Here is a 27,468-nt window from a genome sequence, read left to right as displayed (position 1 = left end):
ATACAACATGGCTGCTATGAAATTGAGCTGTGTTTAAAGGGATGAATTCATTCCGAAGATTCTGTTGAAAACAGGGATAAACATACCTTGAATTTGTCCAATAGAAACTCTCATTTGCAACTGTTGGGCTAATGATTGCACCCTACATCAACTAGATGCAGGCAAGAGTGTGCATGGTGTTATTGAATGTGTTACTGTCTGTCCATGTGTCACCACTGTCTGTCCATGTGTCACCACTGTCTGTCCATGTGTCACCACTGTCTGTCCATGTGTCATCACTGTCTGTCCATGTGTCACCACTGTCTGTCCATGTGTCACCATTGTCTGTTGCCTCAACATTTTATCTCGATCTGTGTGGACCTACGTTGTAAACTTTCCTTCATAGTCTAGGTTGTATACCTCATGATGGGTATGGAGAAAATTAGAGTATCATGTAGTAGCCTAAACCTATCGCTGTTACGTTGAACTGGGTGAATGGAATATGAATGAGAGTCATCCAATATGCTGTAATAGAAATAAGGTCGTGCTCATTAAAAAAACGAATCGTCCTCCCTCATCTTAAATGGCACCAACCACCACTGATAGTTAACTGCTTCTTGTTACTATTCTGGCTGAAGTGACTATAGCAGGAGTCAAATAAATACTGTCCTCCCGACCTCTCCTCTGATTGGTTGATGCTTTCCACCTCTCCTCTACTTTGATTGGTTGATGTGGTTCTATTCAAGGAGGAGGGTGGTGACATGAGAGGAGGGTCCATGAGGCAAGCTGTTTTGTTAGTTCTCAAGTTTGTTTGCAGAGTTTAACTCCATTAGGAAGGTGAACTAGAGGCCAGCAACAACCGAATAACAGAACTTCCACAGTGCTGCACGAGCCTGGACCTTTAGTTTCAGAACTTAGAGTTGCATGAAATCAGGAGCTTTCACTCAAAACAGCAACGTGTTTCCTCATACACACACACAGAAAGACAGAGACAGACAGAGAGAAGGGGACCAGACAGACTAACCCTCACCTTGTAGCCGGAAAGGTTGTGTCTTTCCGGGAGATGAAGATCCAGTTCGCTCCGCTAAACATCCCGCTGCGGAGGAGACTCCAGACAGCTGCTGTGCTGCAGTGGGTTTTCTCTTTCCTGGCGCTAGGTAAGTCAGTCCCTCTCTCTCTCTCTATGTGTGTGTGCGTGCGTGCGTGTGTTTGTTTGTTTGTTTGTTTGTGTGTGTGTGTGTGCGTGTGTTTGTTTGTGTGTGTATGCGTGTGTTTGTTTGTGTGTATGTGTGTGTTTGATTGTGTGTGTGTGTGTGTGAGTGTGCGTACGTGTGTGTGTGTGTGTGTGTGAGTGTGCGTACGTGTGTGTGTGTGAGTGTGCGTACGTGTGTGTGTGTGTGTGTGTGTGTTTGTTTGTGTGTGTGTGCGTGTGTTTGTGTGTATGTGTGTGTTTGATTGTGTGTGTGTGTGTGTGAGTGTGCGTACGTGTGTGTGTGTGTGTGTGTGTGAGTGTGCGTACGTGTGTGTGTGTGTGTGTGAGTGTGCGTACGTGTGTGTGTGTGTGTGTGTGTGTGTGTGTGTGTGTGTGTGTGTGTGTGTGTGTGTGTGTGTGTGTGTGAGAGAGAGGGGTTCATTACGCTGATGTTAGTGTGATACTGCTGTAATGTTTCGCTACACTCGCATTAACATCTGCTAACCATGTGTATGTGACAAATAACATTTGATTTGAAGGGTAAATCAATCCATTTGTTGCTAAATAGAGTAAATAGTCACTCTGATTAGGCTAACTCTGATTAGGCTAACTCTGATTAGGCTAGAGAGAGATTATTTCTCAGCAAAAGTAGGTAACATTTACATTTAAGTAATTTAGCAGACGCTCTTATCCAGAGCGACTTACAAATTGGTGCATTTTGTAACACAAAGGCTTGCACAAATTAATCAATATCTTTATTGACTGTCTGGTCTAAGGTCAGTTTAGTGTCTGTCTCTATGACGGTTAGACTGGTCCTAGATCAGTGGTTAGGTTAGTATCTAATGGTTCAGGTTAGGGCTGGTCCTAGATCAGTGGTTAGGTTAGTATCTAATGGTTCAGGTTAGGACTGGTCCTAGATCAGTGGTTAGGTTAGTATCTAATGGTTCAGGTTAGGGCTGGTCCTAGATCAGTGGTTAGGTTAGTATCTAATGGTTCAGGTTAGGGCTGGGGCAGGGGGATCTGGTCCTAGATCAGTGGTTAGGTTAGTATCTAATGGTTCAGGTTAGGACTGGTCCTAGATCAGTGGTTAGGTTAGTATCTAATGGTTCAGGTTAGGACTGGTCCTAGATCAGTGGTTAGGTTAGTATCTAATGGTTCAGGTTAGGGCTGGGGCAGGGTGATCTGGTCCTAGATCAGTGGTTAGGTTAGTATCTAATGGTTCAGGTTAGGGCTGGGGCAGGGTGATCTGGTCCTAGATCAGAGCCCAGTAAACGGGGCAGTGGAGAAGCCACGCGGGTGGCCACGTGTGTTGGTGAGCAGAGGACTGCTGGTGGGAGCCCAGTAAACGGGGCAGTGGAGAAGCCACGCGGGTGGTCACGTGTGTTGGTGAGCAGAGGACTGCTGGTGGGAGCCCAGTAAAGGGGGCAGTGGAGAAGCCACGTGGGTGGCCACGTGTGTTGGTGAGCGGAGGACTGCTGGTGGGAGCCCAGTAAACGGGGCAGTGGAGAAGCCACGCGGGTGGCCAGGTGTGTTGGTGAGCGGAGGACTGCTGGTGGGAGCCCAGTAAAGGGGGCAGTGGAGAACACAAGCTGTTAGCAGCATTCTTCTATCCATTATAATAGCTGGAGGTAGTTCAGATTCTATAGAGAGAATTCCAGACTTTGTGTTTTCTGGTCCATATGATTGGCTCTCTCTGGACTCCCTGACCTCTCAATGATCTGATCTGTCTAACCCTCTTCGTCTCACACTCACCCCTCACTCTGTCTCAACAGTGAAGCGGGGGTCACCTTGGTAGGATAAGGGACAGGGGTACTGTGTATGTAGAGGGCAGTGGGTGAGAGTGCATGGCTGGCTTACGCCCACTTGGCTCTGCTCTCTCTCTCTCTCACACACACACACACACACACACACACACACACACACACACACACACACACACACACACACACACACACACACACACACACACACACACTATGCTCTCCTTTACCAACCATGTGAAATTATTCTTCTCCTGCCAACTCCCCCCCCCCCCCAGAGAGTAACAGACCAGTAACATGTCTTCCCTCTCTCTCCCCCAGAGAGTAACAGACCAGTGACATGTCTTCCCTCTCCCCCCAGAGAATAACAGACCAGTGACATGGCTTCCCTCTCTCTCTCCCCCCAGAGAGTAACAGACCAGTGACATGTCTTCCCTCTCTCTCCCCCCAGAGAGTAACAGACCAGTGACATGTCTTCCCTCTCTCTCCCCCCCAAAGAGTAACAGACCAGTGACATGTCTTCCCTCTCTCCCCCAGAGAGTAACAGACCAGTGACATGTCTTCCCTCTCTCTCCCCCCCAGAGAGTAACAGACCAGTGACATGTCTTCCCTCTCTCTCCCCCCCAGAGAGTAACAGACAAGTGACATGTCTTCCCTCTCTCTCCCCCCCCAGAGAGTAACAGACTAGTGACATTTCTTCCCTCTCTCCCCCAGAGAGTAACAGACCACTGACATGTCTTCCCTCTCTCTCTCCCCCAGAGTAACAGACCAGTGACATGTCTTCCCTCTCTCCCCCCCAGAGAGTAACAGACCAGTGACATGTCTTCCCTCTCTCTCCCCCCCAGAGAGTAACAGACCAGTGACATGTCTTCCCTCTCCCCCCCAGAGAGTAACAGACCAGTGACATGTCTTCCCTCTCTCCCCCAGAGAGTAACAGACCAGTGACATGTCTTCCCTCTCTCCCCCAGAGAGTAACAGACCAGTGACATGTCTTCCCTCTCTCCCCCAGAGAGTAACAGACCAGTGACATGTCTTCCCTCTCTCCCCCAGAGAGTAACAGACCAGTGACATGTCTTCCCTCTCTCCCCCAGAGAGTAACAGACCAGTGACATGTCTTCCCTCTCTCTCCCCCCCAGAGAGTAACAGACCAGTGACATGTCTTCCCTCTCCCCCCCCCCAGAGAGTAACAGACCAGTGACATTTCTTCCCTCTCTCTCCCCCAGAGAGTAACAGACCAGTGACATGTCTTCCCTCTCTCCCCCCCAGAGTAACAGACCAGTGACATGTCTTCCCTCTCTCCCCCCCAGAGAGTAACAGACCAGTGACATGTCTTCCCTCTCTCCCCCCCAGAGAGTAACAGACCAGTGACATGTCTTCCCTCTCTCTCCCCCCCAGAGAGTAACAGACCAGTGACATGTCTTCCCTCTCTCTCTCCCCCAGAGAGTAACAGACCAGTGACATGTCTTCCCTCTCTCTCCCCCCCAGAGAGTAACAGACCAGTGACATGTCTTCCCTCTCTCTTCCCCCCAGAGAGTAACAGACCAGTGACATGTCTTCCCTCTCTCCCCCCCCCAGAGAGTAACAGACCAGTGACATGTCTTCCCTCTCTCTCCCCCCAGAGAGTAACAGACCAGTGACATGTCTTCCCTCTCTCTCCCCCAGAGAGTAACAGACCAGTGACATGTCTTCCCTCTCTCTCCCCCAGATAGTAACAGACCAATGACATGTCTTCCCTCTCTCTCCCCCCAGAGAGTAACAGACCAGTGACATGTCTTCCCTCTCTCTCCCCCAGAGAGTAACAGACCAGTGACATGTCTTCCCTCTCTCTACCCCAGATAGTAACAGACCAGTGACATGTCTTCCCTCTCTCTCCCCCCCAGAGAGTAACAGACCAGTGACATGTCTTCCCTCTCTCTCCCCCCCAGAGAGTAACAGACAAGTGACATGTCTTCCCTCTCTCTCCCCCCCAGAGAGTAACAGACCAGTGACATGTCTTCCCTCTCTCTACCCCCCAGAGAGCAACAGACCAGTGACATGTCTTCCTTCTCTCTCCCCCAGAGAGTAACAGACCAGTGACATGTCTTCCCTCTCTCTCCCCCAGAGAGTAACAGACCAGTGACATGTCTTCCCTCTCTCCCCCTCCAGAGAGTAACAGACCAGTGACATGTCTTCTCTCTCTCCCCCAGAGAGTAACAGACCAGTGACATGTCTTCCCTCTCTCCCCCCATGTCTTCCCTCTCTCCCCCCCAGCCCAGTGCTGTCTAGCAGGCTATGTGTTGCTGTGCGTCTCTGATTGGTGGGTTCTGGCGGCGCTGTATGCTGGTTGGCTGTATCTGGACAGGGACACACCCACCAGCGGGGGTCGGAGGTCAGAGTGGCTTCGGAACTGGAGCGTCTGGAAACACTTTAGAGACTACTTCCCTCTCAACGTAAGACCTTAACCCCTAACCCTGACCCTAACCTAACCCTAACCCTGGAAACACTTCAGAGACTACTTCCCTCTCAACGTAAGACCCTAACCCTAACCCTGACCCTAACCTAACCCTAACCCTGGAAACACTTCAGAGACTACTTCCCTCTCAACGTAAGACTGACCCCTACCCCTATCCCTAACCCTGATCCTGACTCTAACCTATAACCCTAACCCTCTCAATGTAAGACTCTAACCTATAACCCTAACCCTCAATGTAAGACCCTAACCTATAACCCTAACCCTAACCCTCTCAATGTAAGACTCTAACCTATAACCCTCTCAATGTAAGACCCTAACCTATAACCCTAACTCTCTCAATGTAAGACCCTAACCTATAACCCTAACCCTAACCCTCTCAATGTAAGACCCTAACCTATAACCCTAACCCTCTCAATGTAAGACTCTAACCTATAACCCTAACCCTAACCCTCTCAATGTAAGACTCTAACCTATAACCCTAACCCTAACCCTCTCAATGTAAGACCCTAACCTATAACCCTAACCCTCTCAATGTAAGACCCTAACCTATAACCCTAAGCCTAACCCTCTCAATGTAAGACCCTAACCTATAACCCTAACCCTAACCCTCTGAATGGAAGACTCTAACCTATAACCCTAACCCTAACCCTCTCAATGTAAGACTCTAACCTATAACCCTAACCCTAACCCTCTCAATGTAAGACTCTAACCTATAACCCTAACCCTAACCCTCTCAATGTAAGACCCTAACATATAACCCTAACCCTCTCAATGTAAGACCCTAACCTATAACCCTAACCCTCTCAATGTAAGACTCTAACCTATAACCCTAACCCTAACCCTCTCAATGTAAGACTCTAACCTATAACCCTAACCCTCTCAATGTAAGACCCTAACCTATAACCCTAACCTATAACCCTCTCAATGTAAGACTCTAACCTATAACCCTCTCAATGTAAGACTCTAACCTATAACCCTCTCAATGTAAGACTCTAACCTATAACCCTAACCCTCTCAATGTAAGACTCTAACCTATAACCCTAACCTATAACCCTCTCAATGTAAGACTCTAACCTATAACCCTAACCCTCTCAATGTAAGACCCTAACCTATAACCCTAACCCTAACCCTCTCAATGTAAGACTCTAACCTATAACCCTAACCCTCTCAATGTAAGACTCTAACCTATAACCCTCTCAATGTAAGACTCTAACCTATAACCATAACCCTCTCAATGTAAGACTCTAACCTATAACCCTAACCCTCAATGTAAGACCCTAACCTATAACCCTAACCCTAACCCTCTCAATGTAAGACTCTAACCTATAACCCTCTCAATGTAAGACCCTAACCTATAACCCTAACTCTCTCAATGTAAGACCCTAACCTATAACCCTAACCCTAACCCTCTCAATGTAAGACTCTAACCTATTACCCTAACCCTCTCAATGTAAGACTCTAACCTATTACCCTAACCCTCTCAATGTAAGACCCTAACCTATAACCCTAACCCTCTCAATGTAAGACTCTAACCTATAACCCTAACCCTAACCCTCTCAATGTAAGACCCTAACCTATAACCCTAACCCTAACCCTCTCAATGTAAGACCCTATCCTATAACCCTAACCCTCTCAATGGAAGACTCTAACCTATAACCCTAACCCTCTCAATGTAAGACTCTAACCTATAACCCTAACCCTAACCCTCTCAATGTAAGACTCTAACCTATAACCCTAACCCTAACCCTCTCAATGTAAGACCCTAACATATAACCCTAACCCTAACCCTCTCAATGGAAGACTCTAACCTATAACCCTAACCCTAACCCTCTCAATGTAAGACCCTAACCTATAACCCTAACCCTCTCAATGTAAGACTCTAACCTATAACCCTAACCCTAACCCTCTCAATGTAAGACTCTAACCTATAACCCTAACCCTCTCAATGTAAGACCCTAACCTATAACCCTAACCCTCTCAATGTAAGACTCTAACCTATAACCCTAACCCTCTCAATGTAAGACCCTAACCTATAACCCTAACCCTAACCCTCTCAATGTAAGACTCTAACCTATAACCCTAACCCTCTCAATGTAAGACTCTAACCTATAACCCTAACCCTAACCCTCTCAATGTAAGACTCTAACCTATAACCCTCTCAATGTAAGACTCTAACCTATAACCCTCTCAATGTAAGACTCTAACCTATAACCCTAACCCTCTCAATGTAAGACTCTAACCTATAACCCTAACCTATAACCCTCTCAATGTAAGACTCTAACCTATAACCCTAACCCTCTCAATGTAAGACCCTAACCTATAACCCTAACAATGTAAGACTCTAACCTATAACCCTAACCCTCTCAATGTAAGACTCTAACCTATAACCCTAACCTATAACCCTCTCAATGTAAGACTCTAACCTATAACCCTAACCCTCTCAATGTAAGACTCTAACCTATAACCCTAACCTATAACCCTCTCAATGTAAGACCCTAACCTATAACCCTAACCCTCTCAATGGAAGACTCTAACCTATAACCCTATCCCTCTCAATGTAAGACTCTAACCTATAACCCTAACATGTTTCCTACATGGGCCCTAAATTTTACATTGTGTGCGACTCTCCCATTAATTTCAATGAAACCAGGGTCTAAGCTGAGCGGCAATGCACACACCAATTTACACACACACACAGACACACACCAATACATACACACACACACACACCAATAAACACACACACATGAATACACACACACACCAATAAAAACCCACCAATACACACACACAAATAAAACACACACGCCAATACACACACCAATACACACACACATCTTGGCCAGTCCTCTTCTGGCTGTGCCGGGTGGAGATTATAACAGCACATGGCCAAGATGTTCATAAATGACCAGCATGGTCTAATAATAATAATCACAGTAGTTGTAGAGGGTGCAACAGGTCAGCACCTCAGGAGTAAATGTCAGTTGACTTTTCATAGCAGATCATTCAGAGTATCTCTACTGCTCCTGCTGTCTCTAGAGAGTTGAAAACAGCAGGTCTGGGGACAGGTAGCACGTCCGGTGAATAGGTCAGGGTTCCATAGCCGCAGGCAGAACAGTTGAAACTGGAGCAGCAGCACGGCCAGGTGGACTGGGGACAGCAAGGAGTCATCAGGCAAGGTAGAGGGGGGGGGGGGGGGGGGGGGGAGAGAGAGAGAGAGAGAGAGAGAGAGAGAGAGAGAGAGAGAGAGAGAGAGAGAGAGAGAGAAGAGAGAGAGAGGAGAGAGAGAGAGAGAGAGAGAGAGAGAGAGAGGAGAGAGAGAGAGAGAGAGAGAGAGAGAGAGAGAGAGAGAGAGAGAGAGAGAGAGAGAGAGAGAGAGAGAGAGAGAGAGAGAGAGAGAGAGAGAGAGAGAGAGAGAGAGAGAGGAGAGAGAGAGAGAGAGAGGGAGAGAGAGAGAGAGAGAGAGAGAGAGAGAGAGAGAGAGAGAGAGAGAGAGAGAGAGAGAGAGAGAGAGAGAGAGAGAGAGAGAGAGAGAGAGAGAGAGAGAGAGAGAGAGAGAGAGAGAGAGAGAGAGAGAGAGAGAGAGAGAGAGAACGAGAGAACACAATACTTAAATTCACACTGGATAAGACAGGAGAAATACTCCAGATATAACAGACTGACCCTAGCCCCCCGACACATAAACTACTGCAGCATAAATACTGGAGGGGTCAGGAGACACTGTGGCCCCATCTGATGAAACCCCCGGACAGGGCCAACCAGGCAGGATATAACCTCACCCACTTTGCCAAAGCACTCTCTATTTATCCCTCTCTCTCTACCTATCTCTCTCTCTCTATCTATCCCTCTCTCAATTTTTTATTCAATTCAAGGGTCTTTATTGCCATGAGAAACATATGTTAACATTGCCAAAGCAAGTGAGGTAGATAATAAACAAAAGTGAAATAAACAATGAAAATGAACAGTAAACATTACACTCACAAAAGTGACTCACAAAATATGGGTTGTATTTACAATGGTGTTTGTTCCTCACTGGTTGCCCTTATCTTGAGGCAACAGGTCACAAATCTTGCTGCTGTCATCACAAAAATACATGGATATATTGAAGCAACATCTCAAGACATCTGTCAGGAAGTTAAAGCTTCATCGCAAATGGGTCTTCCAAATGGACAATGACCCCAAGCATGCTTCCAAAGTTGTGGCAAAATGGCTTAAGAACAACAGAGTGAAGGTATTGGAGTGGCCATCACAAGCCCTGACCTCAATCCTATAGACAATTAGTGGGCAAACTGGAAGAGAGTGTGCGAGCAGTTACACCACTCAGTTACACCACTCAGTTACACCAGCTCTGTCAGGAGGAATGGGCCAAAATTCACCCAACTTATTGTGGGAAGCTTGTGAAAGGCTACCCGAAACGTTTGACCCAAGTTAAACAATTTAATGCTACCAAATACTAATTGAGTGTATGTAAACTTCTGACCCACTGGGAATGTGATAAAAGAAATAAAAGCTGAAATAAATCATTCTCTCTACTATTATTCTGACATTTCACGTTCTTAAAATAAAGTGGTGATCCTAACTGACCTAAAACAGGGAATTTTTACTATGATTATATGTCATTCTCAATACTGTATTCATCTCTCTCTCTCTCTCTCTGTCTCTGTCTCTGTCTCTCTCATAAAGACGGTGGATCTGGACCCTGATTCTAACTACAGTACCTGTTTCTCTCTTCATCCCCCCTCCCCAGCTCATAAAGACGGTGGATCTGGACCCAGGTTCTAACTACATTTTTGGGTTCCACCCCCATGGTGTTCTGGTGGCGGGGGGTTTTGGGAACTTCTGTACGGAGGCGTCAGGATTCTCCTCGCTGTTCCCCGGGCTGACCCCCTACCTCCTGATGCTGCCATTCTGGTTCAGAGTACCCTTCTTTAGGGACTACATCATGTGTGGAGGTTAGTACCCTAACCTCTAACCTTTGACCCTAATACCCTTCTTTAGGGACTACATCATGTGTGGAGGTTAGTACCCTAACCTCTAACCTCTGACCCTAATACCCTTCTTCAGGGACTACATCATATGTGGAGGTTAGTACCCTAACCTCTAACCTCTGACCCTAATACCCTTCTTCAGGGACTACATCATATGTGGAGGTTAGTACCCTAACCTCTAACCCCTAACCTCTAACCCCTAACCTCTAACCTTTGACCCTAATACCCTTCTTCAGGGACTACATCATGTGTGGAGAAAAGGCTGAGTCTCTGTAAGCTGTTTGAGTGGTTAGTGTGTGTAGTGTGTTGTGTAGTGTGTGTGTGTGTGTGTAGTGTGTTGTATGTGTGTACACACTGTATTTTCTCAGTCACAGGGTTGTCCTGTTGTGAAAGTTTCTGTTGAAATATCTGACAATGCTGACCAAGTAGGTAACACTGACACACACACACACACACCTCTCCCCCTCCACTCCTCTGTCAGACAGACTTACTCAACTCTATTTCACAACAGGCAAGTGGCTGACTGTGTACATACAGTATGTGAGCTCGCATGTACTTGTCTGTGTGTTACCTTCAGTGTCAACAGGTCCTGAATACATGTCTCTCTGTGTCTACAGGGGAACATCCTGAATACATGTCTCTCTCTGTGTCCACAGGGGAACATCCTGAATACATGTCTCTCTCTGTGTCTACAGGGGAACATCCTGAATACGTCTCTCTCTGTGTCTACAGGGGAACATCCTGAATACATGTCTCTCTCTCTCTGTCTCTCTGTGTATCTACAGGGGAACATCCTGAATACATGTCTCTCTCTCTCTCTCTCTCTCTCTGTGTCTACAGGGGAACATCCTGAATACATGTCTCTCTCTCTCTCTCTGTGTCTACAGGGGAACATCCTGAATACATGTCTCTCTCTCTCTCTCTGTGTCTACAGGGGAACATCCTGAATACATGTCTCTCTCTCTCTCTCTGTGTCTACAGGGGAACATCCTGAATACATGTCTCTCTCTCTCTGTGTCTACAGGGGAACATCCTGAATACATGTCTCTCTCTCTCTGTGTCTACAGGGGAACATCCTGAATACATGTCTCTCTCTCTCTGTGTCTACAGGGGAACATCCTGAATAAATGTCTCTCTCTCTGTGTCTACAGGGGAACATCCTGAAAACATGTCTCTCTGTGTCTACAGGGGAACATCCTGAATACATGTCTCTCTCTGTGTGTCTACAGGGGAACATCCTGAATACATGTATCTCTGTGTCTACAGGGGAACATCCTGAATACATGTCTCTCTCTCTGTGTCTACAGGGGAACATCCTGAATACATGTCTCTCTCTCTGTGTCTACAGGGAACATCCTGAATACATGTCTCTCTCTGTGTCTACAGGGGAACATCCTGAATACATGTCTCTCTCTCTTTCTGTGTGTCTACAGGGGAACATCCTGAATACATGTCTCTCTCTCTCTCTGTGTGTCTACAGGGGAACATCCTGAATACATGTCTCTCTCTCTGTGTCTACAGGGGAACATCCTGAATACATGTCTCTCTGTGTCTACAGGGGAACATCCTGAATACATGTCTCTCTCTCTCTGTGTCTACAGGGGAACATCCTGAATACATGTCTCTCTCTGTGTCTACAGGGGAACATCCTGAATACATGTCTCTCTCTGTGTCTACAGGGGAACATCCTGAATACATGTCTCTCTCTGTGTCTACAGGGGAACATCCTGAATACATGTCTCTCTCTGTGTCTACAGGGGAACATCCTGAATACATGTCTCTCTCTGTGTCTACAGGGGAACATCCTGAATACATGTCTCTCTCTCTCTCTGTGTGTCTACAGGGGAACATCCTGAATACATGTCTCTCTCTCTGTGTGTCTACAGGGGAACATCCTGAATACATGTCTCTCTCTCTGTGTCTACAGGGGAACATCCTGAATACATGTCTCTCTCTCTCTGTGTCTACAGGGGAACTTCCTGAATACATGTCTCTCTCTCTCTGTGTCTACAGGGGAATATCCTGAATACATGTCTCTCTCTGTGTCTACAGGGGAACATCCTGAATACATGTCTCTCTCTGTGTCTACAGGGGAACATCCTGAATACATGTCTCTCTCTGTGTCTACAGGGAACATCCTGAATACATGTCTCTCTCTCTCTCTGTGTCTACAGGGGAACATCCTGAATACATGTCTCTCTCTCTCTCTGTGTCTACAGGGGAACATCCTGAATACATGTCTCTCTCTCTGTGTCTACAGGGGAACATCCTGAATACATGTTTCTCTCTCTGTGTCTACAGGGGAACATCCTGAATACATGTCTCTCTCTCTGTGTCTACAGGGGAACATCCTGAATACATGTCTCTCTGTGTCTACAGGGGAACATCCTGAATACATGTCTCTCTCTCTCTCTGTGTCTACAGGGGAACATCCTGAATACATGTCTCTCTCTCTGTGTCTACAGGGGAACATCCTGAATACATGTCTCTCTCTGTGTCTACAGGGTCACCTTCAAATCAAATCAAACTTTATTCGTCACATGCGCCAAATACAAATACAACCTTACTGAATACAACAGGTGTAGACCTTACTGTGAAATGCTTACTTACAGGCCCTTAACCAACAATGCAGTTCAAGAAAGAGTTAAAAAAATATTTACCAAATAAACTAAAGCAAAAAAGATTAAAAAGTAACACAATAAAATAACAATAACGAGGCTATATACAGGGTATTACGGTACAGAGACAATAACGAGGCTATATACAGGGTATTACGGTACAGAGTCAATGTGGAGGCTATATACAGGGTATTACGGTACAGAGTCAATAGCGAGGCTATATACAGGGTATTACGGTACAGAGTCAATGTGGAGGCTATATACAGGGTATTACGGTACAGAGTCAATGTGGAGGCTATATACAGGGTGTTACGGTACTGAGTCAATGTGGAGGCTATATACAGGGGGTACAGGTACAGAGTCAATGTGCAGGGTAGGTGTCACGGCTCTCCACAAGAGGTAGGTGCAGGAGTCAGGCGCAGGAGAGGAGTAAATGCAATCAAAAGTGTTTAATAAAGTCCATCCAAAACATACAGGCACAGGACCATAATACAGTATTTTCACGTTCGGATGAAAAATGTGCCCAAATTAAACTGCCTCCTACTCAGACTCAGAAGGTAGGATATGCATATTATTAGTAAAGTGGTGATCCTGATTTGGATAGAAAACACTCTGAAGTTTCTAAAACTGTTCGAATGATGTCTGTGAGTATAACAGAACTCATATGGCAGGCAAAAACCTGAGAAAAATCCAACCAGGAAGTGGGAAATCTGAGAATTGTAGTTCTTTTGAATCCCTATCGAAACTACAGTGTCTGTGGGGTCATGTTGCACTTCCTAAGGCTTCCATTGGCTGTCAACAGTCTTTAGAAACTTGTTTCATCCGTCTCCTGTTACTGGGCAGAAAATAGGAGCGCAGTCAATCATTGGCCTGTCTGAAGACAAAGGACTTGGTTATGCGCAAGCCCACGAGCGCGCCGTTCCTTCTTTTTCTTCTTGAATGAATACGCTATTGTCCGGTTGGAATATTATCGACATTTTATCTTAAAAAGACCCTAAGGATTGATTGTAAATAACGTTTGACATGTTTCTACAAACGGTAATGGAACATTTTAACTTTTCGTGTCTGGATACACGCTCGCGCGTTATGCCTTTGGATAGTGATCTGAACGCACGAACAAAACGGAGGTATTTGGACATAAATATGGAGTATTTTGAACAAAACAAACATTTCTTGTGGAAGTAGGAGCCATGGGAGTGAATTCTGACGAAGATCAGTAAAGGTTAGGGAAGATTTATAATACAAATTCTGAGTTTTATTGATGCCATGACTTGGCGGGTAACTGTATAGCTTGCTTTGATGGTTGAGCTCTGTACTCAGAATATTGAAAAAATGTGCTTTCGCCGAAAAGCTATTTTAAAATCTGACACAGCGGTTGCATTAACCTGTTAGGGATAGGGGGCAGTATTTTCACGGCCGGATAAAAAACGTACCCGATTTAATCTGGTTATTACTCCTGCCCAGAAACTAGAATATGCATATTATTAGTAGATTTGGATAGAAAACACTCTAAAGTTTCTAAAACTGTTTGAATTGTGTCGGTGAGTATAACAGAACTCATATGGCAGGCCAAAACCTGAGAAGATTCTATACAGGAAGTGCCCTGTCTGACAATTTGTTCTCCTACTAGGGCATCTCTATCAAAAATACAGCATCTCTGCTGTAATGTGACATTTTCTAAGGCTTCCATTGGCTCTAGGAAGGTGCCAGAAAGTGGAATGATAGCTCTCCAGTCTCTGGGCGAAAAACAGCAGGGTTTTTTGTGAGTGGTCCTTCTGAGGACAATGACACTGGAGCGCGCGTGCACGAGACGACTCCATTTTTTTCTTTCACTGTTTGAACGAATACACGTCTCCTGGTTGGAATATTATCGCTATTTTATGAGAAAAATCGCATAAAAATGTATTTTAAACAGCGTTTGACATGCTTCGAAGTACGGTAATGGAATATTTTGAATTTTTTTGTCAGGAAACGCGCCGGCGCGTCACCCTTCGGATAGTTACCTGAACGCATGAACAAAACGGAGCTATTTGAATATAACTATGGATTATTTCGAACCAAAACAACATTTGTTGTTGAAGTAGAAGTCCTGGGAGTGCATTCTGACGAAGAATGCTTATTTCCCTCATTAAAATGCAAATCAATTTATAACATTTTTGATATGCGTTTTTCTGTATTTTTTTGTTGTTATTCTGTCTCTCACTGTTCAAATAAACCTACCATTAAAATTATAGACTGATCATTTCTTTGTCAGTGGGCAAATGTACAAAATCAGCAGGGGATCAAATACTTTTTTCCCTCACTGTACATCCTCACGTTCTTTGCTAAAGTGGGCCACCAGTACCTCCCTCTAAGACCCCGCACCGTCCGATCAATACCTGGATGACCAGAGGAGGGTAGCGTGTGAGCCCATCTGATCAATCTATCGCGGACACCAAGTGGAACGTACTTCCGACCAGCTGGACGACCTGGTGGAGGGGGATCTGATCATGATGTGCGCTCGATGTCCGCGTCCACCTCCCACACCACCGGTGCCACCAGGCAAGAGGCCGGAAGTATGGGAGTGGGATCGATCGACCACTCCTCAGTATCATAGAGACGGGACAGTGTGTCAGCCTTAGTGTTTTGGGAACCTGGTCTATACGAGATGGTGAAGCGGATTCTGGTGAAAAACATCGCCCACCTAGCTTGACGGGGATTCAGTCTCCTCACCGTCCGGATGTACGCCAGATTACGGTGGTCAGTCCAGATGAGAAAAAAGTGTTTTGCTCCCTCAAGCCAATGTCTTCACGCCTTCAGGGCTCTGACCACAGCCAACAACTCCCGGTCCCCCACATCGTAGTTTCGCTCCGCCTGACTGAGCTTCCTAGAGAAGAAAGCGCAGGGGCGAAACTTGGGGGGGGGGTGCCTGAGCGCTGTGAGAGCACAGCTCCAAACCCAGCCTCAAACGCATCCACCTCCACTATGAATGGCAAAGAGGGGTCCGGATGTGCCAAGGGGAGCATCGGTGAACAGAGCCTTCAGACGACCAAAAGCTTTGTTCGCCTCTGCCGACCACCTCAATTTCACCAGTCCCCCCTTCAGCAGTGAGGTAATGGGAGCAGCCACCTGTCCAAAACCCCGGATAAACCTCCGGTAGTAATTGGCAAACCCTAAAAACCGCTGCACTTCTTTTACTGTGGTCGGAGTCGGCCAATTACGCACGGCAGCAATGCGGTCACATTCCATCACCACCCCAGATGTGGAAATGCGATACCCCAGAAAGGAGACGGCTTGTTTGGAAAACACACATTTCTTAGCCTTGACGTATAGGTCATGCTCCAACAATCGTCCAAGTACCTTGCGCACCAGGGACACATGCGCGGCACGTGTAGCGGAATAGATCAGAATGTCATCGATGTAGACCACCACACCCTGCCCATGCAGGTCCCTGAGAATCTCATCTACAAAGGATTGGAAAACTGCTGGAGCATTCTTCAACCCATACGGCATGACGAGGTACTCATAATGGCCAGATGTGGTACTAAATGCGGTTTTCCACTCATCTCCATCTCGGATACGCACCAGGTTATACGCTGAGATCCAGTTTTGTGAAGAAGCGTGCTCCGTGGAATGACTCCACCGCCGTGGCGATGAGAGGTAGTGGGTAACTGAACCCCACTGTATTGGAATTTAGACCTCGATAGTCAATACACGGATGCAGACCTCCCTCCTTCTTCTTCAGAAAAAAGAAACTCGAGGAGACGGGTGACATGGATGGCCGAATGTATCCCTGTCTCAGAGATTCAGTGATATATGTCTCCATAGCCACTGTCTCCTCCTGTGACAAGGGATACACGTGACTCCTAGGAAGTGCAGCGTTAACTTGGAGGTCTATCGCACAATCCCCTCGTCGATGAGGTGGTAATTGGGTCGCCCTCTTTTTACTGAAGGCGATAGCCAAATCGGCATATTCGGGGGGAATGCGCACGGTGGAGACTTGGTCTGGACTCTCCACCGTCGTCGCACCGATGGAAACACCTAAAGACCTACCTGAGCACTCCTCTGACAACCCCTCTAGAGCCCCCTGTCTCCACAAAATGTTAGGATTGTGATCAGCCAACCAGGGAAACCCCAGCACCACCGGAAACGCAGGAGAGTCGATGAGGAAGAGACTAATCCGCTCCTCATGCCCCCCTCGCGTCACCATGTCCAGTGGAACCGTGGCTTCCCTGACCAGCCCTGACCCTAGTGGTCGACTATCTAAGGCATGCACGGTGAAGGGTTGGTCCAACTGAACCAAGGGAATCCCTAACTAATTCGCAAACCCACGATCAATAAAGCTCCCCGCTGCGCCTGAATCTACTAGCGCCTTATGCTGGGAGTGAGGGGAAAACTCAGGAAAGGAAACTAACACATACATATTACCAACAGGGAGGTCTGGGTGAGTCTGGTGCGGACTCACCTGGGATGTTCGAGCAGCACTCTGCCTGCCCTCTCGACTCCCAGATGAGCTCCTCCAGCACCGGTCAGCAGTGTGTCCTCTACGACCACAACTGGTGCAGGAGGAGACTCCTCCTCCGGTCGGCCTAGCGGCAGCACTTCCCAATTCCATGGGGATCGGAGCAGGTGGGCTGGGGGGGTGGAACGAGCAGGACCCGATCAGGATGCCCACGGGCAGCCAGCAAGTTGTCCAGTCGAATGGACATGTCTCTTAGCTGGTCCAAGGTGAGGGTGGTGTCCCAACAAGCTAGCTCCCTGCGGACGTCCTCTCGTAGGCTACACCTATAATGGTCTATCAGGGCCCTCTCATTCCACCCCGCGCCGGCGGCCAGGGTCCGGAACTCCAGCGCGAAGTCCTGTGCGTTCCTCGTCTCCTGCCTTAAATGAAACAGATGTTCACCCGCCACTCTACCTTCAGGTGGATGGTCGAACACAGCCCGGAAGCGGCGGTTGAACTCTGGGTAATCCTCCCTCGCTGAGTCTGGGCCTTCTCAGACTGCATTGGCCCACTCCAGGGCTTTCCCCGAAAGGCAGGAGACGAGGGCGTTAACACTCTCCTCTCCCGAGGGAGTTGGGCGAACGGTTGCCAGGTAAAGCTCTAATTGGAGCAGGAACCCCTTGCACCAGGCAGCCGCTCCATCATACTCCCTCGGGAGCGCGAGTCGAATCCCGCTGGAGCTGGATACCGTTGGAGAGGGTGGTGGTGCAGACTGAAGAGTGGCTGAAGACGGTGTAAGGATACCACTCCTCTCCCATCTTTTCATTCTCGCCGGTACTTGATCCATAGTCGTTCCCAACTGGTGGAGAACGGCTGTATGTTTATGAACACGCTCCTCCATGGATGCGGAGGGCGTGTCTGTTCCTGCTGACTCCATAATGTGGTGCGGGTTTCTGTCACGGCTCTCTATGAGAGTCCATCCAAAACATACAGGCACAGGACCATAATACAGTCCAAAAACATCACTAGAACAAAAGTCTAGGGAAAAGACCTGAATGACACAATGAACAAAAATCACCCAACATACAAACAGGGAAAACGAAATAAACCCACATGAAACAAAGCGGGTAGGGAGAAAATAAATACCCAAACGAAACAACCTAAACAAGGTACAGGTGCACAATCAAAACAGACAAGACCAAACGAAAAAGAAAAAGGGATCGGTGGCAGCTAGTAGACCGGCGACGACGACCGCCGAGCACCACCCGAACAGGGAGAGGAGCCACCTTCGGTGGAAGTCGTGACAGTAGGGGTAGAGGTAGGGGGGGTGTCGATGTAAATAGTCCGGGTGGCCATTTGATTAATTGTTCAGCAGTCTTATGGCTTGGGGGTCGAAGCTGTTAAGGAGCCTTTTGGTCCTAGACTTTTGGTCCTAGGAAGCTTGGCCCCAGTGATGTACTGGGCCGTACACACTACCCTCTGTAGCGCCTTATGGTCAGATGCCGACCGGTTGCCATACCAGGCGATGATGCAACTGGTCAGGATACTCTCGAAGGTGCAGCTGTAGAACCTTTTGAGGATGGGGACCCTTCAGAACTTCCTGAATACGTGTGTGTAATTAGGGTTAGGGTGTGTAATTAGGGTTAGGGTGTGTAATTAGGGTTAGGGTGTGTAATTAGGGTTAGGGTGTGTAATTAGGTTAGGGTGTGTAATTAGGGTTAGGGTGTGTGATTAGGGTTAGGGTGTGTGATTAGAGTTAGGGTGTGTGATTAGGGTTAGGGTGTGTGATTAGAGTTAGGGTGTGTGATTAGGGTTAGGGTGTGTGTATTGTGTGTGTGTGTGTGTGTGTGTGTGTGTGTGTGTGTGTGTGTGTGTGATTAGGGTTAGGGTGTGTGATTAGGGTTAGGGTGTATGATTAGGGTTAGGGTGTGTGTATTGTGTGTGTGTGTGTGTGTGTGTGTGTGTGATTAGGGTTAGGGTGTGTGATTAGGGTTAGGGTGTATGATTAGGGTTAGGGTGTGTAATTAGGGTTAGGGTGTATGATTAGGGTTAGGGTGTGTAATTAGGGTTAGGGTGTGTGTATTGTGTGTGTGTGTGATTAGGGTTAGGGTGTGTGATTAGGGTTAGTGTGTGTAATTAGGGTTAGGGTGTGTGTATTGTGTGTGTGTGTGTGAGATTAGGGTAGGGTGTGTGTGTGTTGTTGTAATTAGGGTTAGGGTGTGTGTATATTTGGGGTTAAGGTGTGTGTGTGTGTGTAATGTGTGTATAATGTGTTCATGCCAGGTCTGGTATCCAGTGAGAAAGCCAGTCTGTCCTACCTGCTCTCAGCTCCTAGAGGAGGTAATGTGGCGGTGGTGGCTATAGGGGGCGCCCCAGAGGCTCTAGACGCCCGGCCAGGAGCTCTCACCCTTCAGATTCTACACCGCAAGGGATTCATCAAACTGGCGCTAAAACACGGGTAGGTCTGAAACACGGGTAGCTGTGAAACACGGGTAGCTGTGAAACATGGGTAGGTGTGAAACGCGGGTAGGTCTAAAACACGGGTAGGTTTAAAACACGGGTAGGTCTGAAACACAGGTAGGTCTGAAACACGGGTAGGTCTGAAACACGGGTAGGTCTGAATCACGGGTAGGTCTGAAACACGGGTAGGTCTGAAACACGGGTAGGTCTGAAACACGGGTAGGTCTGAAACACAGGTAGGTGGAAAACACAGGTAGTTTTGAAACACGGGTAAGTAGAAAACACGGGTAGGTTTGAAACACGGGTAGGTTTGAAACACGGGTAGGTTTGAAACACGGGTAGGTGGAAAACGGGTAGGTATGAAACATCTGAAACACAGTATTGAATCTAGTAATTCGATATTACGTGTGGTGTGTTTAATGTTAATGTACTGTATGTGTGTGGTGTTCCTTAAGGCCCAGCTGGTCCCAGTGTAGTGTTAATGCCCAGCTGGTCCCAGTGTAGTGTTAATACCCAGCTGGTCCCAGTGTAATGTTAAATAAAGGTTAAATAATTTTTTACAAAAAATTGGCCTACAGCTCATCGTTCAACACCATAGTATCCACAAAGCTCAACACCAAGCTAAGGACCCTGAGACTAAACACCTTCACCTGCAACTGGATCCTGGACATCATGACGGGCCGCCCCCAGGTGGTAAGGGTAGGCAACAACACATCTGATCCTCAACACCGGGGCCCCTCAGGGGTGGGTGCTTAGTCCCCTCCTGTACTTCCTGTTCACCCACAATTGCGTAGCCAAACACAAATCCAACACCATCATCAAGTTTGTTGACGACACAACGGCAGTAGGCCTGATCACGACAACGATGAGACAGCCTATAGGGAGGAGGTCAGAGAAGTCCAGGACAACAACCTTTCTCTCAACGTGAGCAAGACAAAGGAGCTGATCGTGGACTACAGGAAAAGGAGGGCCAAAAATGACCAACAAACCATCATGGTCCAAACACACCAAGACAGTCGTGAGGGCACGATAACACCTATTCAGGAGACTGAAAAGATTTGTTATGCGTCCCCAGTTCTTGAAAAAGTTTTACAGCTGCACCATTGAGAGCATCCTGACCGTTTGCATCATCGCCTGATACGGCAACTGCTCGGCATCCGACCTTATGACACTACAGAGGGTAGTGCATACGACCCAGTGCATCACTGCCAAGATCACTGCCAAGATAATCCATCCACCAAGCCTCCTGCCATCCAGGACCTCTACATTAGCCACTCAAGTCATAGACTATCTGCTATCGCATGGCAAGCGGTTCCAGAGCACCAAGTCTAGGTCCAAAAGACTTAACAGCTTCTACCTCCAAGCCATTAGACTGCTAACAATTAATCAAATGGCCACCTGGACTATTTACATGGACCCCTCAACCCCTTTTTATTTACCCTGCTGCTGCTCGCTGTTTATTAACTATGCATAGTCACTTTACCCCTACCTACATGTACATATTACCTCAATTACCTCGACTACCCTGGCACATTGACTTGGTACCGGTACCCCCTGTATATAGCCTCCACATTGACTCTGTACCGGTACCCCCTGTATATAGCCTCCACATTAACTCTGTACCGGTACCCCCCTGTATATAGCCTCCACATTGACTCTGTACCGGTACCCCCTGTATATAGCCTCCACATTGACTCTGTACCAGTACCCCCTGTATATAGCCTCCACATTGACTCTGTACCGGTACCCCCTGTATATAGCCTCCACATTGACTCTGTACCGGTACCCCCTGTATATAGCCTCCACATTGACTCTGTACCGGTACCCCCTGTACATAGCCTCCACATTGACTCTGTCCCGGTATCCCCTGTATATAGCCTCCACATTGACTCTGTACCGTAATACCCTGTATATAGCCTCCACATTGACTCTGTACCGGTACCCCCTGTATATAGCCTCCACATTGACTCTGTACCGGTACCCCCTGTATATAGCCTCCACATTGACTCTATACCGTAATACCCTGTATATAGCCTCCACATTGACTCTGTACCGGTACCCCCTGTATATAGTCTCCACATTGACTCTGTACCAGTACCCCCTGTATATAGCCTCCACATTGACTCTGTACCGGTACCCCCTGTATATAGCCTCCACATTGACTCTGTACCGGTACCCCCTGTATATAGACTCCACATTGACTCTGTACCGGTACCCCCTGTATATAGCCTCCACATTGACTCTGTACCGGTACCCGCCTGTATATAGCCTCCACATTGACTCTGTACCGGTACCCCCTGTATATAGCCTCCACATTGACTCTGTACCGGTACCCCCTGTATATAGCCTCCACATTGACTCTGTACCGGTATCCCCTGTATATAGCCTCCACATTGACTCTGTACCGGTACCCCCTGTATATAGACTCCACATTGACTCTGTACCGGTACCCCCTGTATATAGCCTCCACATTGACTCTGTACCGGTACCCGCCTGTATATAGCCTCCACATTGACTCTGTACCGGTACCCCCTGTATATAGCCTCCACATTGACTCTGTACCGGTACCCCCTGTATATAGCCTCCACATTGACTCTGTACCGGTATCCCCTGTATATAGCCTCCACATTGACTCTGTACCGGTACCCCCTGTACATAGCCTCCACATTGACTCTGTCCCGGTATCCCCTGTATATAGCCTCCACATTGACTCTGTACCGTAATACCCTGTATATAGCCTCCACATTGACTCTGTACCGGTACCCCCTGTATATAGCCTCCACATTGACTCTGTACCGGTACCCCCTGTATATAGCCTCCACATTGACTCTATACCGTAATACCCTGTATATAGCCTCCACATTGACTCTGTACCGGTACCCCCTGTATATAGTCTCCACATTGACTCTGTACCAGTACCCCCTGTATATAGCCTCCACATTGACTCTGTACCGGTACCCCCTGTATATAGCCTCCACATTGACTCTGTACCGGTACCCCCTGTATATAGACTCCACATTGACTCTGTACCGGTACCCCCTGTATATAGCCTCCACATTGACTCTGTACCGGTACCCGCCTGTATATAGCCTCCACATTGACTCTGTACCGGTACCCCCTGTATATAGCCTCCACATTGACTCTGTACCGGTACCCCCTGTATATAGCCTCCACATTGACTCTGCACTGGTACCCCCTGTATATAGCCTCCACATTGACTCTGTACCGGTACCCCCTGTATATAGCCTCCACATTGACTCTGCACCGGTACCCCCTGTATATAGCCTCCACATTGACTCTGTACCGTAACACCCTGTATATAGCCTCCACATTGACTCTGTACCGGTACCCCCCTGTATATAGCCTCCACATTGACTCGGTACCGGTACCCCTTGTATATAGCCTCCACATTGACTCGGTACCGGTACCCCCTGTATATAGCCTCCACATTGTACCGGTACCCCCTGTATATATCCTCCACATTGACTCTGTCCCGGTATCCCCTGTATATAGCCTCCACATTGACTCTGTACCGGTACCCCTGTATATAGCCTCCACATTGACTCTGTACCGGTACCCCTGTATATAGCCTCCACATTGACTCTGTACCGGTACCCCTGTATATAGTCTCCACATTGACTCTGTACCGGTACCCCCTGTATATAGCCTCCACATTGACTCTGTACCGGTACCCCCTGTATAAAGCCTCCACATTGACTCTGTACCGGTACCCCCTGTATATAGCCTCCACATTGACTCTGTACCGGTACACCCCTGTATATAGCCTCCACATTGACTCTATCCCGGTATCCCCTGTATATAGCCTCCACATTGACTTGGTACCGGTACCCCCTGTATATAGCCTCCACATTGACTCTGTACCGGTACCCCCTGTATATAGCCTCGATATTGTCATTTTTATTTTGATATTTTATTTATTTTTACTTTAGTTTATTTGGAAAATATTTTCTTAACTCTTATTCTCTTAAAACTGCATGGTCGGTTAAGGGCTTGTCAGTAAGCATTTCACAGTAAGTTCCACACCTGTTGTATTTGGTGCAAGTGACAAACATTTGATTTGATTTTAAAGGCTCTGCACTGGCTGCCTGTGAGTTTTAGAATTAATTTTAAGATTCTTCCATTGGTTTTTTAATCAATCCACGATTGTGCACCCAATACATGTCAGACATGCTTTTAAGTTCTGTACCCAGTAGGTCCCTCAGGTCCTCTGGCACTGGCCTTTTAACTATCCCAAAGCCGAGGACCAAGAGGCATGGAGAGGCAGCCTTTAGTTACTATGCCCCCAGCCTCTGGAATAGCCTTCCAGATAACCTGAGGGGGACCAAGAGGCATGGAGAGGCAGCTTTTAGTTACTATGCCCCCAGCCTTTAGTTACTATGCCCCCAGCCTCTGGAATAGCCTTCCAGATAACCTGAGGGGGACCAAGAGGCATGGAGAGGCAGCTTTTAGTTACTATGCCCCCAGCCTCTGGAATAGCCTTCCAGATAACCTGATCTTAAAACATACCTTTTTAGCTTTGATTTTCCTCAGGGTGCTTTTATTCATTGAGCTTTTATTGTTATTCTTTAGTTTTTTATCCTCTTACATTTGTTGTGTAGTATTGCATATTTTTTCTATGTTTTTTCATTTATGTTTTTTCCTGTGAAGCGCATTGCGTTGAATCCATGCCTGAAATGTACTGTAGAAATAAAGCTAGATTTTCTGTTAATGTATCTATAGGGCTCAGTTAGTACCTGTGTTCTCCTTTGGGGAGAATGAGCTCTTCGACCAGATGACCAACCCTACCGGCTCACCGCTCCGCTGGCTACAGGACCACCTGCAAAGGCTCATGGGAGTGGCACTGCCGCTGTTCACCGGGAGAGGAGTGTTCCAGTACAGCTTTGGTCTACTGCCCTACAGACAGCCCATACACACTGTTGGTACGAGACACACACACACTTTCTCCCCTCTCTCTCCAGTGAGTATTTTTATTTATGATGGATCCCCATTAGTTCCTGCCAAGGCAGCGGCTACTCTTCCTGGGGTTTATTATGGATCCCCATTAGTTCCTGCCAAGGCAGCAGCTACTCTTCCTGGGGTTTATTATGGATCCCCATTAGTTCCTGCCAAGGCAGCAGCTACTCTTCCTGGGGTTTATTATGGATCCCCATTAGTTCCTGCCAAGGCAGCAGCTACTCTTCCTGGGGTTTATTATGGATCCCCGTTAGTTCCTGTCAAGGCAGCAACTACTCTTCCTGTGGTTTATTATGGATCCCCATTAGTTCCTGCCAAGGCAGCAGCTACTCTTCTTGGGGTCCAAACATATTAAAGCACTTACATTACATATAAAACAAAATATAAAAAGTACATCATATAACATTATTACACCACTACATATCTACAATACAACATGTATAATACCACCATACAACAATATCACAAAGTATGCATGTGTCTGTACCTTTGTGTGTCTCTATTCCAGTGATCCAGACCCCCTCTCTCTCTCTCTCTCTCCAGTGGGTAGACCTATTCCAGTGGTCCAGACCCCCTTTCTCTCTCTCCAGTGGGTAGGCCTATTCCAGTGATCCAGACCCCCTCTCTCTCTCTCTAGTGGGTAGACCTATTCCAGTGATCCAGACCCCCTCTCATCTCTCTCTCTCCAGTGGGTAGGCCTATTCCAGTGATCCAGACCCCCTCTCTCTCTCTCTCTCCAGTGGGTAGACCTATTCCAGTGATCCAGACCCCCCCCTCGCTCTATCCAGTGGGTAGACCTATTCCAGTGGTCCAGACCCTCTCATCTCTCTCTCTCTCCAGTGGGTAGACCTATTCCAGTGATCCAGACCCCCTCTCATCTCTCTCTCTCTCTCTCCAGTGGGTAGACCTATTCCAGTGGTCCAGATCCCCTCTCTCTCTCTCTCTCTCTCTCTCCAGTGGGTAGACCTATTCCAGTGGTCCAGACCCCCTCTCATCTCTCTCTCTCCAGTGGGTAGACCTATTCCAGTGGTCCAGACCCCCTCTCATCTCTCTCTCTCTAGTGGGTAGACCTATTCCAGTGATCCAGACCCCCCCTCTCTCTCCAGTGGGTAGAACTATTCCAGTGGTCCAGATCCCCTCTCATCTCTCTCTCTCCAGTGGGTAGGCCTATTCCAGTGGTCCAGACCCCCTCTCTCTCTCCAGTGGGTAGAACTATTCCAGTGGTCCAGATCCCCTCTCATCTCTCTCTCTCCAGTGGGTAGGCCTATTCCAGTGGTCCAGACCCCCTCTCTCTCTCCAGTGGGTAGGCCTATTCCAGTGGTCCAGACCCCCTCTCATCTCTCTCTCTCCAGTGGGTAGACCTATTCAAGTGGTCCAGACCCCCTCTCATCTCTCTCTCTCTCTCTCCAGTGGGTAGACCTATTCCAGTGGTCCAGACCCCCTCTCCCACTAAGGATGATATAGACTGTCTCCATTCTCTCTACCTGGAGGGCCTCACTACGGTGTTTGAAGACAACAAGGACAACTACGGCATTGCACCAGAAAAACACCTCCATTTCATCTAGACACACATCTGTGTGAAGAGTTGTTCACACGTATAATCAGAAGAAAAATAAGATTTACAGATTAACCCAAAGATGCTGCAATACCTTCTAGGTCAGAGTTCTAGCTGGAGGGTTCTGTATTGTTTTATAAAACATCACAACACGTTGCAGAGCGTTCGATTTGCCTGCTGTGGGGCAAGGAGACCCCCAGCTCTGCTAAAACCACTGACAACTGCGTGCCATTTTCAAGGAATTGTTAAATAAATGTTGTAATATCAGCATCTCTTGAAGAGCTTAGTCAGAACAGCACGTCTGATTACTCCATGCAAAACCATTGCACACATGTAGCTCTATCATCAGAGTTATACAGCAAGTAACTGCATGCTTTCATGATCAGTAAACATCAATGATCATGTAGTTTCAGATACGGGAGGGTAGCCTATCGATATCTCAATATTGGCAACCGTTTATTGGATATTTGATATTTGAGTGATATGAAATACACTGAACAAAAATATAATCGCAACATGTAAAGTGTTGGTCCAATGTTTCATGAGCTGAAATAAAAGATTCCAGAAATGTTCCATACAAACAAAAAGATTATTTCTCTCAAATGTTGTGGACAAATTTGTTTACCTCCCTGTTAGTGAGTGTTTTTCATTTGCCAAGATAATCCATCCATCTGTCAGGTGTATCATATCAAGAAACTGATTAAACGGCATGATAATTACTCAGGTAAAATGGCACCAGAAGAAATGGCAGCAGTCTTATGGGCGCCCAACCAATTGTTATGTGGTTATTTCACGTTATTTGTAATTTATTTTGTACATAATGTTTCTGCCACCGTATCTTACGGCAGAAAAGAGCTTCAAGATATCAGGACAGCGATCACTCACCTCGGATTAGACTAAGATGTTTTCTTCAACAAGCAGGATGCACAGGATGTACTTCAGACACCCGACAAGGCCAACATCCCCGTCATTGGCAGGAGAAAGAGATGCAGGTTCAGAGGACACAGAGCGGGGTCACTCGTAAAGATCCGCAGACGGCGAGTGGGAAAGCTGCCGTTAGCATCAATATT

At 47.3% G+C, this 27,468-nt stretch overlaps 1 protein-coding gene and 2 long non-coding RNA genes across 5 annotated transcripts; 1 reads left to right on the top strand and 2 right to left on the bottom strand.

Moving 5' to 3' along the window:
- The first annotated feature begins 694 nt into the window (after positions 1–694).
- On the top strand, positions 695–26,788 carry mogat3a (monoacylglycerol O-acyltransferase 3a). 2 transcript variants are annotated; one of them, XM_029759654.1, is made up of 6 exons: positions 695–1,136; positions 5,182–5,360; positions 10,131–10,335; positions 19,693–19,867; positions 24,610–24,809; positions 25,434–25,577. In XM_029759654.1, exons 1-6 carry the CDS (start codon positions 1,043–1,045, stop codon positions 25,478–25,480), a joined length of 900 nt encoding a protein of 299 aa, XP_029615514.1. In that variant the 5' UTR covers positions 695–1,042; the 3' UTR covers positions 25,481–25,577. The 2 variants fall into 2 exon arrangements, with proteins under 2 accessions (XP_029615514.1, XP_029615513.1); XM_029759653.1 differs by lacking the exon at positions 25,434–25,577 and adding an exon at positions 26,254–26,788 and having other exon boundaries at positions 701–1,136.
- LOC115198002 (uncharacterized) lies at positions 6,263–6,591 on the bottom strand. 2 transcript variants are annotated; one of them, XR_003879121.1, is made up of 3 exons: positions 6,576–6,591; positions 6,359–6,428; positions 6,263–6,293 (listed from the first exon to the last, which is right to left on the bottom strand). It is a non-coding gene; the product is annotated as an uncharacterized LOC115198002 (long non-coding RNA). The 2 variants fall into 2 exon arrangements; XR_003879120.1 differs by lacking the exon at positions 6,576–6,591 and adding an exon at positions 6,471–6,491.
- On the bottom strand, positions 6,683–7,835 carry LOC115198003 (uncharacterized). The gene is made up of 3 exons (XR_003879122.1): positions 7,814–7,835; positions 6,778–6,916; positions 6,683–6,706 (listed from the first exon to the last, which is right to left on the bottom strand). It is a non-coding gene; the product is annotated as an uncharacterized LOC115198003 (long non-coding RNA).
- Positions 26,789–27,468: the final 680 nt, after the last annotated feature.

Source organism: Salmo trutta, chromosome 8, assembly GCF_901001165.1.
Source record: "Salmo trutta chromosome 8, fSalTru1.1, whole genome shotgun sequence".
Lineage (NCBI taxonomy): Eukaryota > Metazoa > Chordata > Actinopteri > Salmoniformes > Salmonidae > Salmo > Salmo trutta.
This window is presented reverse-complemented; position numbering and strand designations above follow the sequence as displayed.